Source organism: Oryzias latipes, chromosome 10, assembly GCF_002234675.1.
Source record: "Oryzias latipes chromosome 10, ASM223467v1".
In the NCBI taxonomy this organism is placed as follows: Eukaryota; Metazoa; Chordata; class Actinopteri; order Beloniformes; family Adrianichthyidae; genus Oryzias; species Oryzias latipes.
The window spans coordinates 21113435-21137491 of NC_019868.2; the positions used below are offsets into that span (position 1 = coordinate 21113435).

The 24057-nt window shown below is 37.1% G+C and overlaps 1 protein-coding gene across 3 annotated transcripts in view; it reads left to right on the top strand.

Annotated features, from left to right (window-relative positions):
- LOC101164162 (glutamate receptor 1) overlaps positions 1–24057 on the top strand; it is a 219680-nt gene that overhangs the window by 190329 nt on the left and 5294 nt on the right. Inside the window, exons 13-16 of one of the 3 annotated variants that reach the window (XM_023959328.1) lie at positions 11256–11454; positions 12463–12710; positions 15497–15611; positions 22730–22864. In XM_023959328.1, the coding sequence (XP_023815096.1) occupies positions 11256–11454; positions 12463–12710; positions 15497–15611; positions 22730–22864 (697 nt within the window). Of the gene's footprint in view, positions 1–11255; positions 11455–12462; positions 12711–15496; positions 15612–22729; positions 23032–24057 lie in introns of those variants that run through there. The other 2 variants (XM_023959329.1, XM_023959330.1) reach the window with 2 other exon arrangements.

Below are 24057 nucleotides of genomic sequence, written 5' to 3' on the forward strand. Positions count from 1 at the left end.
GGTTAACACAATTTACTAGAAGAATTACATTTAGTAAAAGTAAAACGTCTCTGGATTTGAAAATGATGTACCTCTTGACTGCATTTTGCTCATGACGTTTACAGTATTATGTGTGTGTGAAGTTCCATATAGGCTGCATTTTATTTTTCCTAGTGTTAATCCATCTATTTGCCTTTAGCTTCAGGGAGTTGGAATTAATTAATGTCTTGTTGTCTAATATAGAAAATTGAAATAGTAATAAGTTGTATGATTATAAAATGTTCATTTACCCTCTTTTGATGGAGCTTGAGTCATGAATGTTTATCTGTAAGTTTCTTCACAGAAAAGAGGGCTTAGGGAACTAATTTATATGATTTACAATGCTTAGAAAACAGCTTTTCTTATTGTTTGCACTGTAATGTAGCAGTAGCACAAACAAAACGGTAGATGTGAGCTAACATATTAAAGGCCTGTCTGCTTTAGGAGAACGAAAAATAAATAAAAGCTCGAGCAGTAGCTTGCATCATCCTCGGTTGTCAGATTTTGATCACAAAACTTAGCGGGCGAAAGTGCTTTGAGATGTTCATAAAGGTGTCAGCTGCGTGCGCTTTCATGCATGTGGGTGTGTACAGCCATGAAGGGTTGTCTTCACTCCTTGATGGCGGTGTTTCTCCCTGTAAAAGGACTGTGTTATGACATAAATCAGCTCTGTCGCTCACACGTTGTCAGCCGCAGTAACATTTGTCATTCTGGCTATCAAAACCATCCTGTAATAGTTTGTGTCTCCGGTGCAATTTGGGGAATCGGCATTTTTCAAACCGAGTTCTCTGTCAAGCTGTGATGCCTTTTTTCCACCTTTTGCACTAAAATGATTATAATAAAGTGGGATTTGCTTGTGTATTAATGTTCTTGTAAACTAATTGGGTTCATCTTAAATAACAAATAGTTAGCTTTACATGATAGATAAGTACAGTACACTATAAAAAAAGGCTGCCTAAAAAAAGGAGAACGATCTTAAAAAAATTACAAGAAAAGGATATCCGTACATGCAGTAAGTAATTTTTGCTTAACAAGAAATCTTAAAATAAGGTACCAAAATCTAGAAGTTCCACACATGCTTTCAAAAAGGGAAAAATATGCTAAAAGTACGGTTAGACAGAACTACTTATGACGCCAAATAATGGGATTTATTTTGCTATTTCTAAGCAAATTGTTTGGTTTTCATGTACCTAGTTGTAGTTCATTTCCATTACAGTGACAAAAACATGTAAAAAAATAAATAAATAATGAAAATGACTAATTTTACTAAATGATTCAGTAGAAATTGGCCCATCCTAATCAATCCTCCTAAACTGTAAAACTAGCTCTTATTATTAGATCATAAATCTAAATTTTTGTTTCGAAAATAATGTCAACGAATACCAGTATACTTTAAAATAACATCCTTAAACCAAAAATTACAGAGCAAATTAAGTTTTTTAAGTTTTGATTTAAGTTTTTTCTATTGTCAAGAGTTTGAAGCTAAAATATTTTGACTCATTTTAATAATAATTATGTCCTTATTTTGAGATACTGGCTGTAACTGTTCTAACTCTGAGAGAAGTTTGGAAAGGTCTAGAGCAAAGAAAAGTTAAAAAAAAAAAAAGCTTAAAACCTGGTAAAATAATGTCTTGAATGTCCAAAAACAAGATTTTAAATCTTTGCAAGCATGTAGTTTGTAGTGAATCAGTTTGCTTTGCACTTTCTGAACAGAGACTGTAATAAATAAGAGCTTCAAGACAATACCTAAGCTGTATGCACAAAAATCCTTTGAACAAATCAATGACATGAAACTTTTATCTAAAGCTGACAACTTGCTGCGGAAAGAGCAGGAACTTGAGTTAAAACCACTAGGAGTTTAATAATTAATGCAGACTTTTCAGAAGCATCTTCTGTACATCTGTACAGTTCAAAGGGCTTAATAGAGACATGGCAAACCTCGGAAAGCATCTGAAACAACCAGCAAAAATAAAACACTTGAAAACATTTGCACAACTTGATTGGCTGTTAAATAGGCTGTTATGGAAAAAACATAACCTTCAATGCAACACCAGACTACTTTTAATAACTTTATGCATTAAAACTAAAAAAAAAGTTAGATGCCACCCAAATAAATGTGCTACTCAGTAGATTTTTTTTCTTGGATTTCATACTTCATACATTTTTGTTTACCTGTATTTATTCTGCGATCCTCCTTTTGTTCCAGAGCATATTTTCCTTTCATGAATTTAATATTACAGAGCTGTTCACAAATAAAAAATTTCTCCTGAGTATTTAGTTCCAAACCACATGTTTCCAGACATCACAAATGTAATTTCATGTGCTGTGTTGGTATCATGAGACAGAAGCGCTTGTTTGGTTTTGACCAAACCTTTAGGGAGGAAACAAGACAAATTCTGTGATCTGGGAAAAGAAGAAAAAAATTCACAGGGATCATTTAGGTATCACACAGTATTATTGTTGTTATTATTTTTACAAGGAATAACAAGAAGATTGCTTTGCACACCTCGAAGTCACACAGTGGTGGAGTTTGTGAGCTGCCACAGAAAAGTAAAATGGAGGGGGGGTGTATGTGTGAGCATGGGATGATTAATTCATAAAAAGACGGTTCAGCTTACCCGGCCTAACTTATGTTTTATTTATGTGGCATTTTTGATCATACATACATGCATGCTCAGTGTACACACACATGCGCTCCCAGTGGAGCTCACAGGAGCTTCTACACAGACATAGATACTATCTCCGCAGAGATGGAAACTCAGTCACATAAAAAAAAGGATGCAACCAGAGTTGACAGCATATGAAGATTTGCCTGTTTCAAAGCCACATGGAAACCTACCTGCTCTGATATGCACAGAGCTGTTGTTTGAGTGCCTTTTTAGTCCATGAGGCTTAATGAGACTTCTCTCCCTCTGATGCTAATTCTCTCCCTCTGTAGGGGTGAAAACCCTTAAAAGACAAAGACAAAATGAGCTATAAGAGGAAGAGTGAGACAAATAAAGTCCCTCTCAGCTCTCTTGTACTGTTTGGAGCAGAGTGCGTTACCATGGCAACCATTAAAAGAAACATCTTTTTTAGATCAATCCAGCTTCACATCAAGGGTCTCTAATGTGTGAAGCTGCACTTGTTATCCCTCTGCATTATTTTACAGACCGATCTTAATGCATTTTTGCTGCATTTATGAGTGCAGATGGTATTGATTTTCCACAAGCAGTTTTGATCTATTTGTGTTTGGACTCTGGTTTTCTTGCCGGAGTGACTAAGAGGCTCCGCGTTTGTGTGTGGGCGCAGAGTGAGGGCTCTCACAGCTTGCCAGCACTGACTTATCGTGGGTTACATGTGACTTAGACAGCATTTCTGATATCATTCAGCAAACAGGTTTATAGGCACAAATGCAAGGATTACAGAAAAATCTCATTTGCATTGATTCTCCCTAACAAACACTTTGACAGTTTGCCTTTAATGTACTCAAATGAGCCATCTGTTGAAAAAAGCAGCCCTTTGATTTAGATCCTTAAGACCAGAAACAGAATATACAATTATAAATGATTTTTGATTGTAATGTTTTAAAGACATAATATTGCTGCCAAAAGCGAATGCTTTCTGGGCTTCTGTATGATCATGTTGAACTTAAAACCGTGTCAAAAAAACTGCATTTTAATACCAGCAGTGTGCTAAATAGACATGCAAAAAGATCTACTCTTTTGTTTCTGATTTTCCTCTTAAGCATTGTGACGCACAAGCAAATGCAAGTTTGCAGCAGTATATATTTGGGTAATATTTTCTCAGCCCACCCCAGATTCACAATTAGCATTGCAGAGAAAGACAGAGACAAAAGTTATGAGCTTTAAAGTCTTTAAACAAGTCAATTTCTAAAATGCACATCCTATCAGCTAGTTGTTGTGCTCCAAAAGCACACCAAGCCAGTGTGGAGCTACTTAGACTGCAGGAGTTTAATCATTTCTGCTTCTAATTGTTTTGCACCCCCCCCCCCCCCCCCCCTCCTTAATGCCTGACCAATGACTGAAGACATCTTTAGACCTGTGGTTTTATTTGTAAGCTTTGGTTAAAAACAGAAATGTCCGATTTAAAGGCAGTCTGAATTCAGACCAAACGCAAGATTAAGGACTCGATCCGGACTCAATTTAGCACAATCTGTCCAGACCAACAGACTTTTCCAATCTGAACACACCCTATGGCTACGTTCACACTGCAGGACTTATTTCTCAATTCCGATTTTTTGAAAAAATCCGATTTTTTTGCAAGGCCGAAATTTTGTGATCACCTGTGTGACCGTTAAATGACCCAGAAGTAACCCGCATGCGCAGAAGAGTACTCAACGGTGAACGACGTCACTTGTTGTTTGCGGAAGTAGCTAACGTTGAACAATGAATGTCAACAGCAGAGCTCTTTTTGCATTATTACATTTATATTAACAATCGGGCCAGCACAATTACAATCTTCTCATTTTAAGAAGGCAATGGAGCCATGATCGTCTGTACCCACTGTTGTGGAATGGGGATGTGAATGTGCTGGGGCCACGCGCGTGTGTGTAAGAGAGAGGAGAAAGCACGTGCAGCAAGGTAGGGAATAAGAGGGGCAGCAGGGGCGTGCATTCATGTTGTGTGTTATGGAGGAAGGAGAACAGTAATCCGCTCTGGAGAATCTGAGGGTCCGAACAAGGAAGTGAACCCGGAAGGAGGATCTGCCTTCTGTCCCACGTGCTTCTGCCCACGGTCGGAAAGGGAAAAAATAAAGTAATCGGGGGAAAGGTTTAACACCATGCTTGGCCATTTCGCTGGATATTTTTTCAAAAACCGCCCAGTTGCGATAAGAGCCCTGGAGTTTGGCCTGAATAGAGCTGTCACCCCAAATGTTAATCAAATCGGTGACCTGGCTTCTCTTCCACTGACTGGTCTCAGCAGCATCGTCCGCCACGGTTTATTTTTATGCTCTCGTCTTCTACTTCAACGCAGAAGTATGACTTTTGTAGCGTATCGATGACGTACGGGTTGGATACGGATACGGATCCATACGGATATGGAGGTCGAATTTCAAAAGATCGGATACGTATAGGTCGCAGGACCACATACCCAAGTGGCCTAGGTCGCATTTGAAAAGATTGGATCTGTGTCGTTCAGACTGTCATGAAAAGATCAGATACAGGTCGCTTAGGGGGCAAAAAAATCGGAATTGGGTCATTTCAGCCTACAGTGTGAACGTAGCCTAAGACTTTAGCAGAGAGCTAGTATTTCAATGAAGGTATAAACTGGAGAAAAATATGTGCTTTTATCAAATCCTGAACTTATACAACTATGGGTGTATTCACACCAGGAAAATCATTGGTCTGTTTCCTAGTCCCAGATTGACCTCTGACTTTATAATTATTATTGTTTGAAATATATTTATATTCGGTTTTTGTTCTTGTACTTTTGTCAAGTGGACTAAATTGGTAAACAGAAGAATGTGTGTGATGATCGCTGAAGCCATTGGCCAGAAATCATGAGGGCCAGTAGGGCATGTAGCTTCATAGAAAACCAACCCAGGTAGGTCTTGTTCTCTTGTTACTGTAAAACAAATGTCTAATAATCATGATGAATTCCAAGAACCGCTGTTTCGAAGTCTACTGTATTTTTTTCTTTCTGTTCTGTAATGTAGCAATGTGACAAGATGAATCCTCATCTTTAGTGTGTTTGGTCTTTACTATGTCAAGGGGACACACTGCTAACGTCTTTTCAAGTATTTATCAACTTTGTCAAATCACAATCTTTGTCTTTTTCTTCAACAGAACTTTCAGTTTTGCTTAATGCATCTTGTACCTTGGGGTTTTCAAAGTTTTTTCACATAACATCGTTCAGGAGCTTAAAACCTCCCTCCACTTATCTCGTAAACGTAAAATCCTGTAGTATTTTTGTTTTTTTATTAGGAGCTGCATTAGTGTTGGTTTCTTTCTAAATGTCCAGAAGGCATTGTATCTTTTCGTTGCTCATGGTATGTTCCCAATTCATGGCTTTTGGCCTGACTTACACTAATGTTAATGGTAATGTTAACGCCCAATTGGGGTATCATGTTACTTCCACAAAGGCTTATATAGTTCGGAGTTTGACGTGATCAAGGCCAGTTCATGTTACCCCATGGACCACACTGCAGTCTATCTGGAAGTAGACAGAAACCACCCCCTTGGACTGGTCTCGACCAGACTACAAGAATTAATTTGAACTCATAAACAATCCTTCATGCTTTTCTGATACCAAAGTCATAAAATATCAAACAGATTATGAGCATGTACTGTTTTATCACTTGAACATGCTATAAATCCCGGGCCTATCGGGTTTTGCTGGAGCGATTGTCACTTTGCTTTAATTTATCTGCCATCCTTAAGTCGTACTTTTGTAACAAACTAGCTAGAGAATTACAGTTTGGACTGTATACATGTCTGGAATTACAAAATCCTTGTTTAAAATAAGTTTTAATTAAGAGCATTTTCTTTTGGATTAAAAAGGGATAGGAGACCACTTTTCTTCTAAAAAAAACACTTGGTCATTCTTACATAAATTAATCTGTTGAGGTTTTGAACAGTTCATTGTAAAGCAAGTGTGAAGAACATTTGCATACTTGTTTCTTGCTTCTTTTGTTACAGTTCCGCAGCAACTTCTATTTCCATACTTTTATAAAGGGATTATAAAAATATAGGGATTTTTTTGTGCTTTTTTTTTTAGAGAAATTATTGTCAAACCGCCCTTTTTTTTTGAGAAACTGAACAGCATGTGAAGGCTTCCTCACCATCCCTGATTTACCTTGGAAAAACACGATAATTGGAAACCATTTCCCTTCTCATTTAAACCTCTGCAATTCCTAACCTATTGTAATGTGGCCATTACAGGCTCATTTTTTACACTTCCAAATCATTAGTCTTTGCTAATTACCATATCGAAAAGTGGAGGCAAGCCAAGAGCATTCTCAAAAGAATTAAACACCACAGTAGATTTCCAGCAGACTGTCAGTGGAAATTGTGTGGTAGATGATAAAACGTTTTTTTTTACTTTTACTAAAAAAATGATTTAGCATCTGCAGCTTTATTTAAAGCATTATTGTATGAATAGTTAAAAATATTGGGAAGAAATATTGGGAAAAGAAGTTTGGTGGCATTCCAATGGCATCCAACATCCGCAATGGTCTCCATGTTTGAAGGTTTCATACATTTAATATATCTTAATGTAGTACAGCAGTAGGACATTGCCCTTTTGCCTGGTAGACTCCGATTTTTAGCTATCCAACATACCCAACAGCAGCATCAGGGCATGTAAGAGGGGGGATATTATCATTCCCACCTTGCGTAACACAACAACATCTTCCATCACAATGAAGATCATGGTCAATTTGGGATCCAAGAACCCACATACTTGACTGTCAATTTCCATGCGGGAACTTCCCAAATGGATAAATAAAGTTGTCTATCTACGGAGATAAAAGAAGTATCGTCCAATTTGGATGTAAAAGCAACACTAAGTATAATTCCTTTTAAAACCATTACTGGGAGACACAACATCAACCATTATCCCTGAGATTATAAGATAATCACCACACATAAGAAGGAGAGGCCACAGAAAAAGATGACACAGAAAAAACACACACCCTAAGGTCAAAATGGGACACACCCTCAAAGGTAGTTGAGAACGACCAAGCCAAGATTCTGTTGGACTTCAAGATACAGACAGACAAAATGGTATTAGCTAACAGCCCAGACGTAGTGCTGAACGGGAAGGAGAAAGCAACTGTAGTGATAGATGTAGCAATCCCAAGCAGGGAGAAGGAACATGAGAAATTTGAGAAAAAAAATGAAAAAAAATGTGGAAGATGGTGGCAACAGTGTGAACCCTAGATGGAAACATGGTTCCAGCAGATTCCAAACATTTTCTCCAAAATCTCTTTGCCAAAGATTTTCATTCTTCTCCTGCTTCCTTTGCACACAAACATTATGTCACACATTATGACAACTATACACACATGCAAAACCAATCTGTTTAAGTGGGATCAATATTTTCCAATGTACAGAAACACAGATGAAGGAGGGAGATTTGTAAACACAAATATGAAGGCAGATTGGTTTTGAAACTTCAGACAAACTAATTCACAATGACTATTAACTTGTCTTTGACTGTTCACAATGACTTATCATTTTAATGGTATATATACATATATATATATTTTACATTTTATTATACTGTATTTATCCCACAATGGGAAATTTGCTCTCTGCATTTGACCCATCCCCTGGGGGAGCGGTGGAGCTGGCTCGGAAGGCAGTTGCGTTAAGGGTCTTGCCCAAGGGCACTCACTGGGTGATGGTAATCGCCCCATTACCATTGTACCAATCGAACCCTTGTTTCCTGCGTGGTATTCTCTCACCTTACCAACCGAGCTACCCAGCAGCTAATACATATCTGACACATAGATATATCTTCAATTTTATCAATATATTTGAATTTGCTGATTAAGAAGATTTATACCCCCTGCATAAATTTACATATAGGAAAATCTGGATTTATTTTCCCACCACTCTGCTTTCTTGGGCGTCAGCTGTTCGGAGTAAGGTCAGCCCGCCCGTTACTCACTACACCCAGACATGCAACAAGCAAAGAGGACCTATTTCTTAGGACGGGAACAGTTTCTTCAATTAAGTGGAACTAGTTTGGTTTTATGACTTCAGACTTCAAGCAAAAACTGCTAACAGCGTTCCGTTTGAATGCAGTTGCAATTAAAAGTGGGAGTACAGCAACTTTGTTTTAACACCAGCAAATGCGAGAAGTATTTTTCTCTACAAGATCAAAAGCTAACAACAGCTCCAAAAACATCTGTCATGTTGTTTGACATTTTCATTGCTTGTATTTTGTTGCACCTTACATACAGGCTGGATTTTAAAGGAGATGTCAAAATAAAATAGGTTTTGTTGAATATGTGCTGCAATTTGACTTTTAAGTTAGAGTTCTTGCTGCTCCAATTAGCTTTCCCTTACTTGGCAACATTCCGTAATAGTATATGAATAATAGACTAATTGTTGCTCTAAAAGACTAAATCTACGGTGTGAGTTGGAAGATTTATTTTACAGTAATAGGGGAGCTTACTCAATGTTTTATGAAGGCAGCAAAGTTGGCTGCCATGCTGAATTTTACGAGAAAGAGAAGACAGCACAGTAAACAGGTCTGTGTTTGCCAGTCGCTTTGCTCAACTTGTGAAGGAGATGGCTTCATAAGCTCCAACACACACCCACACACAAGCACACAAAAACAGGACAATTTTTTCACATCTTTGCAGCACACTAAAAGATGACCCCATTGCTCTTCTTCACAGACAAAAGGGAAAAAAATCACATTGTATCCTGAGAAAGGGGCATTCTTTGTGTATTTTGCCTTAGTCCACTACTGTCTTAGTCCAAAAACAAACCTCTGTCAGCCAGCAGCCAGCCAAAAGGACATGGAAGGACAACAGCTATGATGCTTAGTGAACAAAGAAGCTGGATAAAAACAGAAGTGAGGAACAGAAAAGAGGGGAACGTCAGGAGATGGATTAGACAGCAGTTCAGTTCCATTTCAAGAGCCCAGCAGAAATCAAAGCTCAGAAATGTGTTCACTTCTGTTTCTTCTACCTAATTTACTTTAGAATTCTGTCACCGTCTGTTCACCTTGTCCTCACTTTAAACAACTGTCACAATAAACAATTATTGTTCCTTCCAGTCACTTTTTTTTTTAGAAATTATTTTTCTTCATTTCTAAAGTACAAAGCAATCTCAAGATTAAAAAAAATGTGAACTGAAATATATAGACAAATAAAATTGAATTTAAACATAATTAACAAAAACAATTGCAAATATGATTTAAACTCTTTAATACCAGAGATGTTGACAGCAAATACTAAATAACACACGTTTCTTGACCTGGCGTAACTCTTCGACCGTTTACACAGTCAGCATAAAACTACGATTATGTATATCGGCTTTGCACCAACATGTGATAGGCACTTTTATCTGCAACAAAATAATCTGATTTACATTGATTTCATGCATTTTTAATCTTGTTTAAACATTACAAAAAAGCCATAACTTAACAATGCAGTATTTGATGTGTAAAAATTTAGGATTTCTTTTTTTTTTTTTTTAGTTCTTACGACTTAAAATGCTGGTCAAAGTTTTTGATCAAAGAGGAGAAACTTGTTTGTTCCAACAAGTTATTTGCTGCAGAATCAAATGTTCACTGTATTTGGATATGTGTTGCTTTTTTTATTTTGAATTCTAAGTCTTAGCCTCACCCTCGTCCATTTGAGCAGCGATTACTGAAGCCAAATACGCAGAGATAGGGTGACACACACACACACTCATAACAGCTCTGTTATCTGACTTTCAAAGTCTGCATCCACAATGCTTTTCCTCTGCCCTCACCCTGCAGCTACTCTTTCATCATCCACCCATCATCTGAAAAGCATCTTAAATGATTATGATTTAAGTTTTTTTTTTTTTTTTTCCCCTCTCCGTACTACTCTCCTTAATGTTCACATTCCATTTGCCTGGATGGTACAGAGGTATATCATGAAAGCGCTTTCTGTTTGAGATTTGTGTTATTTTCAGACAGCAGCTCCATTCAGCTCTTTCATTTTTAGAGGAACCACGCGATTTCTGCTGGTGCACTTTAAGGCAACACCTCTAAAAGTTAGGAGACATGCACAGGGGGAAAGATGAGTTTGACTCAAACTTTTATTTTATTTTATTCATGATCACTGTTTATTTTCACGCTTTTGTGTTTACATTGAAAGCCCGATTAGTGCAGCATCTAAGTGCCTTTCGGTGAGTTTAATTCCAAAAATTAATGCAAATCATCATATGACACATATTGGCAACTTTCTTAAAGTGAGATTAATTTGGCGGGAAGAAGGCTGAGTGGGCTGTTGTGAAGCCGGTTATCTTTCCTCAGCAGACTGGGCTAAGCTCTCCAAGCCTGCTGGAACGAAGCGAGTGTGACTGCAGAGTGGGTGTGATGCAATGTAGGTCATTTACATGGTGTGAACACAAGGATTTTAGATTGCTCTTATTGATTGTCTGCAAAATTGTCCATGAAGAAAAAAGACTGGTGGCATTTGCTGTTCTAATTTCCGCATTAACGCATCCTGCATGCAAATTATTGATGCGGACAGTCATGTTTTAGGCTTCATCGCAATTTGACCACATCCTCTCCTTCTGTTTTTAGGTCTCTTTCAGGTCGAATCGTGGGTGGCGTCTGGTGGTTCTTCACCCTCATAATCATCTCTTCTTATACTGCCAACTTGGCTGCTTTCCTAACAGTGGAGAGGATGGTTTCCCCTATAGAGAGTGCAGAGGATCTTGCAAAGCAGACTGAGATTGCCTATGGAACGCTCGATGCTGGCTCCACCAAAGAGTTCTTCAGGGTGAGGAAACGCAATTTGTTCACTTGATTCACGCACACAAATCATTTGCATGGATGCCTGTCAAAAATAGAAGCTACATTTATTTCACATGCTAGGTTAATACCATTAGGAAAGCAAAAGTGTTTTTTTTTCCCCCTGTGAATCCAACTTAGTAAGCTTGAAGGTACTTTATACACATATTTCATTTTTTTGTTTAGTTAGGGCTAAAGCCCTGAAAAAGCAAAGTGCAGGTCAAAATACAAAAAAGTTATTGGTGGAAACTCATCAGGGTTCAAATCTCTAAGCCGTGATGCTAGAAAGGCATATAGCAACAGTGTACCAGCCGTGACGTGTTGCCGCACAAGACACTGAAGTGCCTCATATTGTGACAGTTCATCTCACGTCCACAGGATTTTTAAATGTTACTTCATTTTTTTCATGTAGCCGAGCTCAAAGGAGACTGCGCTTAATCATAGTTGGGTTTTTTTTCCCTTTTGCATCCTTTTTTTCTGTTAGACTCTGGATGCCATCCTATATCACATCTTAGACTGTTCTGTTATGTTAATTATGAAAATGTTAGCATTTTTTGTCTAATCAGTCAATTCAGCTAATATGGGCAGTCGGTCATAAAATAAAGACAGAAGAAAATTATAACCACATTTGGTTATTTAGATGCTTTAAACTAACTTTTTACCTTGCTTTTTTACCTAACAGCTGTTTTAATTAAAAAAAACACATTCTGTTGCTGACTTGAACATTTAATATAAACAAGATTTAATGATTTCCCTTTACTTATTACCATCTTTCAAATAAATCTTATTTGTACCAAATATGGTAAACCACACCTTTTCAGGGTAAGGATTACCTTCTATTTCTAGAAGCTCTTTTTTTTCTTCCTCAAGAGGATGAAATCAATACACAAATCACATTAATTCTTTTTTTTTCTGATTATATCGTGTGAAAGGCTTCAGCATTCAATTTCTTCATCTTTTCCTTTGTCCCCCTCTGTTCCACAATTGGGGCCCTCAGAGGTCAAAGATTGCCGTGTTTGAGAAGATGTGGGCGTACATGAAGTCAGCCGACCCGTCCGTCTTTGTCAAAACCACGGACGAAGGGGTGATGAGAGTCAGAAAGTCCAAGGGCAAGTACGCCTACCTGCTGGAGTCCACTATGAACGAATACATCGAGCAGAGGAAACCCTGTGACACTATGAAGGTGGGCGGGAACTTGGACTCGAAAGGTTATGGAATTGCCACGCCGAAGGGCTCCCCCCTCAGGTAAACACATGTCACAGCAGCATGGCTGGAAAAGCCATCATTGAGATCATCATTATCCATGATCGTAATGATCCTAACATTTTCGGTCATGTCCAAACTAGAGCTTTGGTTCATTTTTTTTAAATCATTTTTTAATCTTATCATTGTATTAGAAGCATTTCCTGCGTATCTATAAACTTCTTTGTTATTCTTTTTTTGTGCACAGACCTAAAAAGCTTAATATTGCAAGTATTAGCATTCTAGTCCTTCTGTTTGTATACAAATGCACCGAATCAGTCTTTTTTGGTTGAGTTGTGAGCATTAGCAAAAGTGTAAAGTAGGACTTTGAGAAGCTAATCGCTTTTCAAACTCTTTTTAACAAAATCTGTTAAAAAGTGAACCCATTTAATCTCACAGAAGTAAAAATGGGCAGCAGAGTAGAAGCTACAATTCACTGCAAAGATGGGCTACTTTCCTGCTTGAGCCAGAAGGTCACATCTTGAATACCAAGTTGGTGGAGTTGCATTTTCACATTTGATGTAATATCTGATGAAATGAATGATAATTCATACTGGATTTTGCTTTTGCCATTGATGAGCAGCAGCTGTCATTTCACGTTACATTAACACCTTAACCAACTTCTCATTTCTATTTCTCCCACAAGCGCAGAGAGAGTGCAGATTGTGACATCTGAAGCTTTTAATCCGTCTCTAATGGGCATCATTCATTCTAATAAAAGCAGCCATACAGGAAGATTTCATTCAATCTCGCTCAGGATTCATTTGGGGGCTCCATTTTGGTTGACAGCCAGAGGTCAGACGACCGTCTTAATTGTTTCTAAAGCCTGGCTCAGATGCTCTTTTTTTTCAAATTTCACTCTGCCCGATGAGTAAGTGCTGCAGTGGTGGTTTTACAATTAGTGTGAGGACTTGAAATTAATCTGCTTCCAAGGGACGCAGTCCGATCGGTCCAGATTCACAACAGCCAAGGATGACCCACATTATCTGCTACCTCTTTGTGTTAATTAGCAAACAGGTAATTCTTTTTGTTTTCGCCTTGCTATCTTGGTCAATCACAGATGTCTGACACTGAATTCTATTAACGACTAACAAACATTCATGTCGGGATGGGGGCTGTTGAGGCATAATGGCCGTTCTGCATGATTTGGCTTTCTAGTGCTTACCTGTGATTAGACATGAGGGAATGACCTTTGAGGGGACTTCAATCATACCTGCACTACATCATTCATGAGTCTGCTCACAACCCAGCACACGTTCCCTTACAACGCAAAGAATTCTCTTTTTATCCAACTAAAAATTACTTAATTACAAAAATGTAGTTAAAAACCATTGACTGTATTTGAGAACTGGACGGAGCGACTCTTCCTCCTCCTTTTTTGTTCTTAAACAAGTTATTTAAGTCATGAACTTGCTAATCAGATGCATCAATAAAAGTATGTGGTCTCACGCCAAACATTTTATTGACAGTTTCCCCTAAGCCCGCTTTCAAGTGGTAAGGGTGTGGTTTTCCAACAAGCTCACTCTTGATTGGTGAAAGTGGTTGCCGCAGAAATGTTTACTCAGACCAACTCAGGCCAATTACTGCTTACCGACGATATCTGGATCCAACATGGCAATGTCCGTTATGACTTCATTTTTGTTGGAACCACTTACTCTTTCCAGTTCTCATTTATAGTCGATGGATAAAATGTGACATTTTTTATTGCAGGTCAGATTTAAATTGATTTTGAAATGCTTTATTTTCACAGAATGTACCCTCTGACGAACCAGTCTAATGTGTTCTATGTTCTAATGTTGTGCCTTCTTCTTCATTTTTTTCTCCTTCAATCAAGTTTAGATTCTACTTACCCTCATGGACGTTAACTTACCTCTCATTCCACTATCATGTTGCCTTTTTGACACACTGATTAAACTAACAAACAATGTGCTGGTCTCCAGATCATCCACATCTGCTTCTTTGGTTGAAATCTTATTTCTGTTTGCTGAGCTAGGAAAATATTCAGCAGTTTTCCCAGCCCTTAAAGCTAGTATTCCCTAGAGCTATGTTGAATAAAGATTCTGTCTGTAGGTGAGACAAGCAGAAAATCACCTAATCAAATTGTTATTTTTAAGAATCTTTGTTGAGTTTTGGAAAAAGCAGCAGATTTCTGCCTCTGTGTGGTTCGAGGCTGAATAAAATGAGAAACTTGGGAAATTCATGCAGACACTTTTGCCAGAGAGGGTTTAACCAATGAAGAAATGCCTTGGATAGGTCCTGGTCTTAGTCTATAGTGGGTCATTCAAATTCCTTTTAGGCTTATAAAAGGAAGAAACTTGGAAGATGACCTGGCAGCTGCGGCAGCCGCAGCCTCCGGCTGCATGTGAGGCGTCTCTGCTGGTAGTTATAAATTAATCAGCGTTGGCCTCTATTCACCAAGGCACTGTTTTACTGCAACACTGATAGCTCTGTTTCCATAGCAATGTATATAAGCTGCATCTGGAAGGAAATTGCCATCTGTAGACAGACTTCCACATCCAAGGCATCTCAGAGAAGAGTGTCTGCCTCTCTTTGAGGCCCCTGTAGGTAAAGGCTGCCTCTACTGCTGTGACCATTTCAGCACATGCCACATATGCAAACCAAGAATTGCGTGGGAAAGTAATTCCTGCTTCACATCACTACATACAGGACAGTTTTTAATTCCGTAATTAAAAATGTTGTCATGATCACCCCCACCATGCCACCAGCCTCTTTATATCTGTCCCATGTAGAGTGTCTCCTAATGGTTATCGTTTCATATTATCTTCAAGAAACCCAGTAAACCTGGCAGTGTTAAAACTGAACGAGCAGGGCCTCTTGGACAAATTGAAAAACAAGTGGTGGTACGACAAGGGAGAGTGCGGCAGCGGGGGCGGGGACTCCAAGGTCAGAGCAAGTTTGATAAAGCCTGTGGGTGATGGGGCGGGGGTAACCGGCAGGTCAGTGCTGCACTACCACTCCAACGACACTTGTTCCCTTTGTGACTGCAGAAAGGCCATTTGAATGTGACATTTAGTTAGCCGGCAGTGCATACATTCAAAATCCATGAAGAGGGCTGGTGTTTTTTTTTCCTGCTATTCCCTCATCAAACAAATTGAATCAATCTATTAGATTCTCTAGATCTTATCAGGTGTAACCATGAAATGACTCCTTGATTTCCCTTTTAAAAGACTTCAGATGTCTTTGTTGCATTAGTGAGGCTATGAAGCGTGCCGGTTACCCAAAGTGATATAATAATACACATCTAATGCCTTACCATGCAAGTCAATGAAGTTAGATGGAGTATTAATGCATATCACTTTGACTCTAATGTTTCTAATGATGCTTATGTTTTATGTATGTGTCATTTTTTGTTTCTTGTCCATAAGTAAGTGACCCCATCTATTGTTGTGAGGATGTATTTGCTGCTCTTTGTCTCTGAAAGAATAACATTCAAATAACATGGGATAATATGTTATTGATGTTATTTCCTTTTGGTTTAAAGAATCCCGGTAAATCTAGCGGTGTTGAAACTCAATGAGCAAGCCGTCTTAGACAAACTGAAAAACAAATGGTGGTACGATAAAGGCGAGTGTGGCAGCAAGGATGCAGCAAGAAAGGTTAGTTACGAACCCAATCCTGTTACCTCACAGCATCTCCCCAGCATAACCCTGCTCTGATCCCAGAAAGCCCTGAAATCAGTCCCTGAACTCTTCCATGCGAACCAAATCCTCCCCTTCGATGTGGCTTTTATGGTTCTCCTGCACTGATAGCTGTAGCAAAACCTCAAACCTGCTTCTTTAAAACGTAAAATACGAAATAAAATAAAATAACCAAAAAAAGTAGGGGAACTAGTTAAATTTCATCCCTAAATATTCGTTAAAACAGCTTTTTCTCTTGATAAAATTAAGTCAATTTCACAATTAAAGATACAACTATGAAGTTTTCAAGAAAAAAAAAAAGAAAAACTACATTTATTTACTTAACCAAATCAATTCAAGCTTCAATCCAGCTTCTTTTTTTTTTTTTGTTAAATTGATCTTGCGAGGATCTTTCATTTCCATTATCAGAACGCACCCTTCTAACTGGAAGATGTTGTTCCTTTTGCCTTTTATTCATTGATTTTGTTTCCTTGAGCTACTGATAAAAGGACAATATCTGAGTATCCAAGCCATTTAAGCTGCAGCTCTAACAGCGTTTTTAAAAAGTAAATTAAAAAAAGAAGACAAAGACAACTGCGCAAATTAGATAAAGCCTGTGGCTGCCGGATGTTTAAAGATGCACAGCAAATGCTTTTACAAGAAGTCACAATTCAATTAACTAAATCACTTTGCTACAATATCTATCAGAGGACAATATACTTTCCAAGAATTGGTATTCACATGGGAGGAAATGGTGGTAAATATCAAGACTGGTAAGGAAAAGTACACACAAGTGACCTTTTTTCATGATTTCAGATTAGGTCTGGAGAATCTAGGGTGGGCTCGTGTAGCTCACAAGACACGTATCCCATGATTCCTAGCTTACACCCATTTTTTAGAATTGATTTCCACTCTTAAATAGTAAGTAATTATAATTTTTCATGGAATAATTTTGCTTCATCATGATGAAAAGCAACTATAAAGGTAAAGCATCCATGTGATTTGGGAGGTGTTTTTTTTTATACATCAAAATTCTGCCAGTTCTTTTTGACTTTAAAAAAACATTTTTTTTTCTTTCCTTTTTTTAATTATTTTCTATTTAATATTCTAATATACCAAAATATTTTATAGATTTTTGTGGTTAAATGTCACTTTTTAGTTTATATAATCTTTTTTTTAAACTTAAGATCCCATTTAAATAAAAACTAGAAATATTTTTTGGCAATATTTTAGACATATTTTTGAAAATCTCTTTTTCTAGGTCATCTATCTACTGGATCAGGTACCGGTAGATGTTTGCAGATGACATTAAGCAACAAACGACACCCCCGCAACAACAAATAGGTTTTAAATGTAAAAATTGTCAGTATTTGTTGGCACTTTGTTGTCCAACTTTTGCCAAATAAACAAAACCCTTTAAAGTGATGATGACTTTGTCTTAGTATTGCGCTTTAAAGTTAAATTAAAAACTCTTACAGGAACAAAAAAAGATTAAAAACAGACAGATAAAGGTAGACAGATGAAGACATCAGCTGTAATATTTGCACTTTGGCTCACTGGAAGAAAAAAAACTGTCCTGCTTCCCTGGCTGTGTAAACCCTGTCAGTCAAGCTTGAGCTGCACCAACTTTGCCACTGAACTTGCACACATTGGCAGTTTATGTTATCTCCTGACTGAAGAAGCACTTTTTTCCTGACAGTGTAGCTTTGGCTTTTAAGCTCTGATTCCTCTCTAGCTGCTTGTGAAGGCTGATAGCAGGGAGTTCCACATAAGCAGATAGACTGCAGAATCACCCTCACTTTTAACCTACAATACCGGCATTCCAACAGACGTGTGCAGGAGGTGATTTATTGTTCTTTAACAGGTTGGTGACTTAGCTGAGTTCCAACTGCTCCTACACCATGTCCAGGTCTGTGTGTGCCTCTCAAGTGGAGCCACAGACTTCAGTTTCAGCTAATAAGTACGGTAGTTTAAAACACATAGATAATTATCTTATCTTTCATGGAATACTAAAAACAATGTTTTGGACTGTTAATACTGTTAAATCACAGAGGCACCAATCAATAAATACTTTTTAAGTGCATCATACCTTTTTCCTTCAAACTAGACATGTAAATTGATTTCCCCAAAAAAACGGTCAGTTTTCTGTAATTTAGAGTATTTAGGTCTAATTTAGGTAAATTTGCTTCTATTCCTTGTATACAGTAAAATATGAACATAATTCTTGTCACAGCAGCTGCTGATTTATTTTTTTAACCTTTTTTTTTTACAAGATTCCATCATTTAGACTTTTTCAACTTTGTTTTACTTAAAAATGTTTGTTAAATATAACCCTAACCCCTACACCTAGTGCCCCACAGGGGTAAGATCAAACCTCAACAAATAATCCCATCAAATCACAACATTATGTCACATTTATTATTCAGTTGTTGACAGGTTTCTATATTACTTTAGTTGCATATCTTTTTAGGTTATTTATTTTATAAATATAAAATATATGTATACTTTTTTACATTTTAATTACAACTCATTCGATAAGCTCAAATGTGATTTGACATTTTTGAAGTAGGAGTAACTAATTTGAGACAAAGTCAATTGAAGATAACTTTAAGAACATTTTTGTGTTTTCAAAATATTTTAGTCCTTTTAGTTGTTTTACCAGGTTAAAATTTATAAATTCAATCTTTAGCTCTATTTTGTTTAAATTACTAAATTGACAAAAGAAAAATGTCTATTGCATGCACAATAACTAAGAAACAGTACTAAATCATTAATTGTATATTTAGTTCTTGGCTTTCAATTTTCTTTTGAGAAAAAAAACACTTTTCTTGTTTGCAATATTTTTTAAATTACAATTTCTTACCTTTTTAAAAAACAAAATTGTCAAGGTTTAAAATAATAATTAATCATTTTCTAACATGTATGCATATAGAATTTGTGATTGCTGTCAAACAAAGCCAATTTAGAATGTTCCTGAAGATCTCTGAAAGGTAAAATAAAAATATTTTGTGAATTTGTCTTGATAGAACAAGACGAGCTCATTGCTCATACAGTTCTCATCTTTCTGAAAGGCTCATATTTCACACAGCATTTTTCTGCCACAGACACAAGAAAGTCAGAGATTTCATCTATGAAAGTACCAGATGAAAGGTTGAATGCTGCTGACAAACTGATGAAACCCTTTATGCCTTATATCTGATCTAAAGGAGCTTTTTTAAAATGTGTCCACATCTTGGGAAAAAAAAAAGGTGAAATGTCAAACGCTGAGCATTTGCTGTGCTTACGCAGAGTTTTACATGACTTTGGATGGAGAGAAACCCCAAGATATGGCCCAAAGCTGCACTGTTGGCTTTGTATTTGAATAAATATTGCTGTTATCCTCACCAATTACTAATCACATGTACAATGCAAAAAGAGATAGCCTTAAACTTGGAAAAAAAAGTCTAATCTTAAGAAGAAAATCACTAAAAATCATCTGTCCATGCGGCAAGTCACTTTTACTTGAAAAGAAATCTTATAATAAAATATGAAATTCTAGAAATATTCATTTTAGACCAAAATGTGAACAAATTAAGAATACGATCTTAGTACAAGTTGACACTTTAATAAATCCTTATAAAATCTAAAACTACTTCTTATCTTGACCACATAAACCTACACGATTGTTTCCTGAATATTGGCAAACCAGTCTAACTCGTCACCATTTATTGAACTTTAAAATATCCATAAAATTGCGCCAAAAATGAGCGTTTTTTAATTAAGTTTTTCTCTTGTCATGATGATGAAGTAAAAGGATTTATATTCATTTTAATAATAATTTCCTTATTTCTGGATCCTAGCTTTTAATGAGACAACAAATTCTCGACTGTGCTGGTTTTGAGAAAAGCTTGGAAGGGTATTGAGCAAAGAGAAGTAAAAAAAAAACGTTAAATCTGGGAAAAAGGTTTTAAATCTTTGGCAAGTATCACATAGTTTGCAGTGTATTCACGATTCATATAAGTCTGAGTAATTCATTAATATGTTCCGACGAATGATAAAATCAACCATGCAAAGACAAAATACTTTCAAAATGTTTAAGCACCTAAGATGAAATGCAGACAAATCTTAACACAACTACCGGTACTGGTTTCCATAAATAGTAATGTATACGAGTAACTTTTTTTTTTTGAAAAAGTGGTGTTCGGTACATATTTTACTAAGACTACCTTAATGATTCTATTAGTCCTATGGGTAGACACTGTACTTATCGAACCAAACATAGATGTGCATGCACCAAGTGCTGCAAGTAACCAGAGATAAGCTGCACTTAGAAGGGTTAAATGATAGTGTTGCTGCATGAGTGCATGTTTTGTGGAGTCTTGGGGAATTTTCACCTTCGCATTAGTTCCTTGCAAATTGCATGTATTAGATCAAAATGAATCCAAATCTGTATTTTTTGTTTTATTATTATGATTGTATTTTAAGTCTGTCTCACAAAGTAACTTCAGTTATAGTGTTGTTTTTTATGTAATGTGGTACATGTGCCTCCTGATAGCTCGTCCTGATCATTCAGAGGAAGTAAAAGAGTTGAACAACTTTCGTAAATACAGTGGCAATTAGACAGGCAGTTATATTTGGAATCTTAACGCTGCATTGGAAGCAGTGAGAGAAACAATCTAACAAGAGTGTACCCGACTGTCGTATTAGTATGATAAGTACCCTTGAAAAGACACTATAATCAAACCAACGTCTTCTTTTATTAAAGAACAACATCAGCATGTTTTACAGATTATGCTTTCGTCCATGATTGTTTTAATAAAAAAAAGATAACTTGACATATAAGTCAAATTAATCACCGCCAACTGATTTATGCTGCACAGGCATCTTTTTCCCCCCCTTTTACATTAAAATGCACTCAACATCAGACAGAATACATTATATTTATTACTCTTGGAGTTATTAGTCTGCTTCATGCACTCTATTTCTGTAGTGATGGAATGAGTCAAGCAATATACTGCAGATGTCAACAGCCACTGAAAGCTCTTCAGTGCAATTAGCATGTCAGTGTAGATTTTGAAGATGGCTTTTACTGCAACTTGCTGTTTTGTGGGGAGTATTTGTATTGTGCTGCAGAAGGTGTAGCATGTTGAACACTGGGATCCACAGTAATCATGCTGTTTACATCTTAATCAGGGACACTTTCACATCAAAAATAACTTTTTCATTCATTCAGAAAATAATCAATATACAAAATAATCAGTATACACAGATACTTTTTGGTTGTCTGTGTCCAACTGTTTCAGGTTATTTCCTAGATCTGTTGATGGTTTAACTGCTAAAAGTATTAAATTTATGCTCTTTTATAAATTTAAATCAGAGGTGTGGCTTACTTTGCGTGCCGAGACAAACAGATAAAGATTTTTCAATATATGTAGAAAAAACTTTGACTTGTTTTACAGTTTCAGATAAAAATACGTCTCCTCACGACTCGTGTTACTCATCCCTGTGAGGGTATTTAAGGTTGTCTCTGATCTGAAGTAAATGTAGAAAACAGGCCTCCATAATCACAGAACAACCTTTCAACTCTCAGAACTATGCACTAACTAGAACACTTAAACCTCTATTTTTCAGTAGACTCCTGGCCAATCAAAACAAAACAAACTAAACTCAATAAGAAATAATTTACGAGACTAAAAAGGAAGTGCTGTTCTACACTCAGAGAAAATAAACATTTTTATGCACCTTGATTAATCCAAGAAGTTATAGTGTTCCTCTTTCTTTGCTGAGGGAGAATGTGGAGGTGCTGCTGCACCACCCCCTTGTGGCCAACTTGTGCTACTAACATTTTCTGACGTCAGTAGTTCAGAATGACCTTTGGGAGAAATATGAAAATTAAAACCAAGTCATTTCAAAGATCAAGGTAGAGAAAATATGACAAAAACACATTAAATATTTAGACAATACAGTTCAATATTAAGCAAATATATAAATTATAAGCAAATACTAAGCTAGTGTATCAACATGGGGAATTATGGTATGGTTTGAATACACCAAGGTTTCATATTCAAAAAATGTTCCCTAAAAGGAAAATGGACAGTAACTTTGTGAGACAGGTCTTTTGCATGACTTTGTGTATTTGTTGTTTGTATTGTTGTACTTCCCTTGTGAATGAAACTGTTTTTCCATCTGTGTACACGAGGATGAAAGTATGTTGTTTTAATCATTGTCATAGATCAGTCAAAAAAATGTACATTAACGTCCAAACTTTTGAAATAGTGTGTGTTGTCAAAGTGCTTTCTTGTTAGATGTGTGACGTGCGTGCTACTTGTGTGTTTTTTTTGCCACTATCTCTCCTTGCCACTTGTTCTGACCCCCTTCCCCTGCTCCCCTGCCTCCTTCCTCCAGGACAAGACAAGTGCTCTAAGCCTCAGCAACGTTGCAGGAGTCTTCTACATCCTCATTGGAGGCCTTGGCCTGGCCATGCTGGTTGCTCTGGTGGAGTTCTGCTACAAGTCCCGGACCGAGTCGCGCCGAATGAAGGTGTCCACAGCGCGAGCTGCTGCTGCCTCAGCGGCCGCCTCAGCGGCTCAGGCCTTTCACTGCTCAGCCTTAGACAGTGGTGCTAGCGCCCCCTACACAGAGCTGCAGAGCTACGGCTTGTACGCCAACAACACTGTTAAGATATAAGGGCAGAGCTCAGCCACGGGGTAGGAAACGCTGCGATCGAACCATAATGATGATGATGATGATGATGATGATGACATCTGCCTCCACCCCCTCCTGCCCATCTTACCGTGATCACAGTAGGGCCTCTTACGGCTTCCACCGCAGTGCAAACGCTCTTCTATACCTCTGTCTACCTCCGCTGCTCCTTCGCTCAGTCTTTGTCCCTGATCCTCCTGCGCTGTTGATGAATCACTTGATTTGAAAATTGCCTTTAAGCCTGTGTGTGGCTTTGCACATTCCCTATAATTACGTTTTTTATATATCAAAAGGGTTTAAACCTATTAAATAACTTAAATATTGAATTGAATAATTGCAACTTTATATTGTTTCATTTATTACTTAAATAAAGTATCCAATTTGTCTTCATTGTCTTTGTGAAAGATTATTAGGAGTATGAAGTAGCTTGATAAAATAACATATTTTAACAGAGAACGCCAAAAAATGATTTGAACCCTTAACTGCTGTGCGTTTTCCGTAGCAGTTTGTGACTCCTCCTAGTAGATAAAAGGGATGCCACCATTCTTGATTTAAATCCAAATTATATGTTACACTATTGAACCAAATGGTGTCGAAAGTGAATTGTTGCGTTCCTACTAGATACCAGTTTGTGTTTACGTTGAAAGTGTCAAACGCATGTTGTCTTAAATTTAAGAAGTATTTTTTTATTTATTGTTTGATTACATTACACCAGGCTTAATATAAAGCCAACTGAAAGTTTTTTTTTCATTGTTATTTACTTGTTAGCAAATTAAAGAATAATTTTTGGGCGTTTTTTATTTTATTTCATTTTTTTATGTTTTGTAATTATAAAATCCTAAAACATAAAACCAAAACAAATTCCTGACCCAAAAATTGAGGATTAGACCAAATTGTGAAGAAATTGTTTATGCTTAAACTTTGATACAAGGTATCAGTTTTCACTGAATAAATCCCTTTGCAACCAATACATTTCTAAATAATAATGTTAAATTTACATCTTTTAGACATGTGTGGTGAAGGTTCTCCCA